We start from the raw sequence: 4,856 nt of genomic DNA, 5'->3' as shown, positions 1-4,856 counted from the left end.
TAGCTTTCGTCGTCTCCCTCTTACGGTTGATTGTATGCTATCGTTTTTGGCATTGCTGCTTATGTGATTCAAAATAAAGTAAATTATTTAGGTTTCTCTAAATTTTGGACGAAACCTTTAAGTTGCTTTTGATTCAGTCGACGATTTTAGGGAGAAAAGTAGGGTTTCATAGTATGTATGAATCTCGTTAGTATACGGTAATAGCGTGACCCCTAATCTGTGTTTTTTCTCCTGTATCTGTAAGGGTATTTAGGGTAGTTTAATGGCTAATTGTGACTTATTGCTCAATAATAGAAATGGATGGTTAGATGATGTGGGTAGTGGATGTCTTTTTAGTAATCTAATGGCCATAATTTAAGGAAATTTTTTGTGATATCTCAATTAAGCTTTTATTATAATGTATAGTGTAGATGTAGATTTGGATGTGGGTTTTGATTTAGAAATAAGGATAAATGAGTTAAATTGTGAAATTGATTTGGAAATAAGGATAAGGATAAATGAGTTAAATTGTGAAATTGATTGGATTTGTGCTCTTGTTTGGTGTCAAAGAGTTTGAAACAACAGGTGTTGATTGTTTATGTACAAGTAACAAATACGGATATTATTCTATGGAAAATAAGAAAATATCAAATTATACCGGTAGTTCTTTGGTAGTCCTTATGATTTTAGAAATGCATAGTGATAGTCCTAAACTTGATGTCAGTTAATTTGTACCGTAATCAATTAATTGACGTTAGGTTTAAGACCAGGACCGTGTAACTACAAGGATAATTAACTTTTATTTTTTCCTTTTATCTTTTGGCTGGCAATACTGAAAGAAAACTCGAGAATACGCTAAAATTGAGAATACAACGTAGCACTAAGGTTGTGTTCCACAGTTTTGTTTTGGATGGAAAAGAAAGAACTTAAAAAATTAAGGTGGTCCAGAGTTTTAGTAGGAAAGAAAGGAAAGTGAATGAATTGATCATTTTGCCTAATTTTTCTTCCAAATTAGAAGGATCTCACTTCCATCATTTTCGTTCCTCTTCATTTCACCTCTTTTATTTTATTTATAAACTCTAGAACACATTTAGACTTTGTGACTATAAATTTGAAGAGAAGGGGAAAAGGCAAAGGAAGTTAAATGAAAATGGTGTTCCAGAGTTTTAATATAAAAGAAATGGAATGCAGAAATGAATAGATTTAGAACTTGCGGGCATAGCCCAACGGTTTCCTCCATGTACTTTGTGTCTTGAGATAGGGAGAGGTCATGAGTTCGATCATTAGAGATGACATGATTTTCTTTAAACCAATTGAACACAAAAAATGGTGGTATATATTGACCCTATAGGGAGGTTTTACCGGATTCGTTCACGGACCTCTACCCGGAATACTGCCCGAATGGATGTGTTCCCGGGTACCATCGATCGTGTTCGCATTTCCGCCCGAACGTGTGTGTTATGTGCAAATAACGATGGTCGTTGAAATAAATGATCTGCTGATGCTAAAAAATCGCCGTTAAAAAAAAGAGATGAATAGATTAGTCTAATTTTTCCTTCAAACTTTTCTTTCATTTTGAAAAAGATCCGGTTTTCTTCCCTTTCCTTCCACTCCTCTTCGCTTCAGTACTTTTCTTGTACAATTAAACTCTGGAACACACCTTAGGGTTAACAAACAAGCCAATTTTACATCTTATTTACCCACTTATTCACAAGTTGGGTTAACAAATCCTAATTTTGTTCGGATTCTAGTGATGGATCGGGTTCGGCGTGTGCTTCCGCAGTTGAAGAAAACGAATCGAAACCTGCACCTGCGATTACAGTTAAGAAAGCCACGCAATTTTACTAAGGTTAAACTTATACTACTACTGTATTTCTTACTATACTTGGGTACTTGGTGTTGATTTAAGATAAAATTTTAGGATACTGGTGTTTTCATCTTACAGAACAAATACTCCGTAGATGAATACTATAATTGTGTAATGTATGTATCTCTAAATTTGCAGGTTTTAGCATTGCCATTACCACATAGACCATTATTTCCAGGATGTTGTATCCCTATAGATGTCAAGGTACTGTTACTTACTGATTATGATTCAATACAGCTCTTAATAGTTCTTTGTTATCTTCTTAGAATTTATGCAAAGACTTAGCTGATATTTTTACGTTACTTTTAACGTAAACTTCTTTATCATACTGTGTTCTTCTAACTTCAGGATTCTAAATTACTTGCTGCATTGGTTGAAAAGCAACAACGACAGTCTCTTTATGTTGGTGCCTTCCTTGTAAAAGATGACCCTAGTTCTGAGGCGACCGGCTCAGATATATATGAGCTTAAGGGCAAAGATTTATTAAACCGTCCCCATGAAGTAGGTACACTGGCCGGGTACGTGTGATGTGAATATTGTTAATTATTCATGGTAAACTTGTATATATTACTCCGTATGTATTATCGGTGATAAGTTTTTGATCTTTTTAAGTAGATTACAAGTATTCAAGGAGATCAGGTTGTTCTTAATGGTCATAGGCGGCTTCGGATAACAGCGACGTGAGTGGATAGTTTCTTTATATATACATATTAGGTGTATAACGAACGAATTTAGCCATATAGTTATATGGCTCACGTGGATTATCTTGCACACAGATCCTACAGACACTCACACATACATATAAGTAAGTTGATCACATCAAATCACTCGATTTGAACATAGCTTTACTCTGTTTTCTATTTTTTTTTTGTTGGATTGTAACTCTTGCATTTTAAACAGGCAAGTAAAGATCCCCGTTATGTCGATGTGGATCAACTTAAGGTATCATCTACTTGTATCCTAAAATTTTCGGAGATGTAATAAGTAGAAAATATGATAGATAATGTTTTTCATCAAGTTCACTCTTAGGTTTTTTATTTTTGTATAAATCTTTATGTAATTCAGAGTACAGCAGACGGCAAGGATGATGATGTGATTAAGGCAACATCTTATAAGGTCCTATCAACCCTTAGAGATGTTATGATGACAAGAACTCTTTGGACGGGTCGTGTTGAATCGTACAATCTGGTTAAGCATTTGTTTCAATTACACTAACACTAGTATAAATGTTGAGTATGGGTTGTATTTTGTTGCGAGTAGTATTTGAAAATTTTTGTTAACCCAAAACGTTGTCCTCATTGACCCTGTGTATAAAGTACTAGGTGTATCATTTATGCATAAATTTGTAGAATTCTATGTTTGCCTAACTTGAAAAAGATCTCAAACAAATAGTAACATATTTTGAGTCTTCCATAATCCGAAGTAAATGGTCAAAGACTGAGATTGTTGTCTCATTTGGTGTTTATGGTTAGAGATTAATGGCCGGATAATGTGTTAGATGGAACACCTTTATATTTATATTTGCTTTAATCGTTTAACAAATTACGATGTTAATTAATTTCTTTATTTACATATCGGGTTGGATTTCTTATATTTTTACAGCGTTTTGGTAAATTCAATTATTCAAGATTGGCAGACATTGCTGCTGCGATATCTCATTCCGACAAACTACAATGTCAGCAAGTGCTTGAAAAGCTACATGTAAGTAACATTTAATATTCCATAAAATGTTTTTTTTTTTTTTTTTTTTTTTTTTGTGTGCATATACTGAATAAAAGTAATCACATAATTGTCAATGTAGGTGTATAAACGGTTGAGACTAAGTCTGGGACTATTGAAGAACCAAATGGAGATGCATAAGATTCAGGCAAGTTCTTTTGCCTTTTTGTTACTTGCATATTCAAAAAAAAAAAAAAAAACGGTTTATATCGGTTTAATATTGTTCTTGGTTTTGTTTAGGAATTCATAGAAATATCTGCCGAAGAGAAAAAGGTGGCTTTTTAGATTTCATTTTTTTCTCTATTGCTGCAATTTATGTTTGCACCATCTTTCAAATTCCTCAGATTATAAACCTGTCAGAATATCTAATGATGCATGTCATCTTGATGCAGAAATTAGAGCTTGAAACATATGACAAAACGGCACTCATTGGTAACTTTCATGTTCACTTTCATAAGTTGTGGATTTAAGGTTGTAAAAATCACCAATCTGGGATTAATCAGTAGGGACCTTGTAGGGATTAATCCAGCTAATTCAGAGATTGTTTAGATGCGACTCACTTTGATTTTGACTTACTTATTCCAACGTTGATCGAAGAAATCTAACTTTTAACCGGACTAAATCCGACTTTTTACCTATTGATACTCATTGACCGGTTCATATCATCCATTTAGGAAGATGACCGCCTGCTTCTAAAACCGATTTCAAAACCCGGCATGGGATGCATGTAACTCTTGGAAAATAAGTGTGTATTTGTGCAGAGAAATTTCGGGTTAGAATCTATGCAAACGAGGTGGAACTTCCACATTATGTTCTACAAGTTATCGAAGAAGAAATGAAGAAACTACAACTTTTGGAAGGCAGTTCATGGGGATTCAATGTTACACAAAGATATCTTGATGACTTGATTGGTTACTAAGTGGTAAGTAGGGTAGTCAAAAGCTCGTCCACTTTTTTCTTCTTATTATGATATAGCAAAACTTAAGTTCATATATTTAACCATTTTTAATGTTTTTTGTTTGTTGTCTTGTAAGTAAAATCATTTTGAAATTACATCAATCGTTCTTGTTGATTTAGTAGTGCATGACTAATGTACATTTAATATTTATTAATTACATTAATCGTCTTTATCTTTTATAAATTACATTCATTGTCTCTAACTTACTTAAAATGCATGTTGTTCGTCTCTTACTTAAAAGTGCATGATAATCGTCTCTTCCATTAACTGTAAAATGGCATGGGTCAAGTGGGATAATATTCTTGCATCTCTCGAAAAAGGAGGTCTTCGAGT

The 4,856-nt window shown here is 33.5% G+C and overlaps 1 protein-coding gene across 7 annotated transcripts; it reads left to right on the top strand.

The window, feature by feature from the left end:
• Positions 1–1,616: 1,616 nt before the first annotated feature.
• LOC139898795 (lon protease homolog, mitochondrial-like) lies at positions 1,617–4,641 on the top strand. 7 transcript variants are annotated; one of them, XM_071881573.1, is made up of 11 exons: positions 1,617–1,828; positions 1,985–2,050; positions 2,195–2,347; positions 2,459–2,526; positions 2,590–2,651; positions 2,747–2,788; positions 2,912–3,034; positions 3,449–3,547; positions 3,648–3,713; positions 3,958–3,997; positions 4,327–4,641. In XM_071881573.1, exons 7-11 carry the CDS (start codon positions 2,987–2,989, stop codon positions 4,482–4,484), a joined length of 411 nt encoding a protein of 136 aa, XP_071737674.1. In that variant the 5' UTR covers positions 1,617–1,828; positions 1,985–2,050; positions 2,195–2,347; positions 2,459–2,526; positions 2,590–2,651; positions 2,747–2,788; positions 2,912–2,986; the 3' UTR covers positions 4,485–4,641. The 7 variants fall into 7 exon arrangements, with proteins under 7 accessions (XP_071737674.1, XP_071737673.1, XP_071737676.1 ...); XM_071881572.1 differs by having other exon boundaries at positions 2,195–2,364; positions 2,462–2,526; XM_071881575.1 differs by lacking the exon at positions 2,590–2,651 and having other exon boundaries at positions 1,617–1,800; positions 2,195–2,364; positions 2,462–2,526.
• The last annotated feature ends 215 nt before the right edge of the window (positions 4,642–4,856 follow it).

Source organism: Rutidosis leptorrhynchoides, chromosome 3, assembly GCF_046630445.1.
Source record: "Rutidosis leptorrhynchoides isolate AG116_Rl617_1_P2 chromosome 3, CSIRO_AGI_Rlap_v1, whole genome shotgun sequence".
Classification (NCBI taxonomy): Eukaryota; Viridiplantae; Streptophyta; class Magnoliopsida; order Asterales; family Asteraceae; genus Rutidosis; species Rutidosis leptorrhynchoides.
Note: the sequence above shows the minus strand (reverse complement) of the source record. Positions and strands in the feature narration are given on the sequence as shown.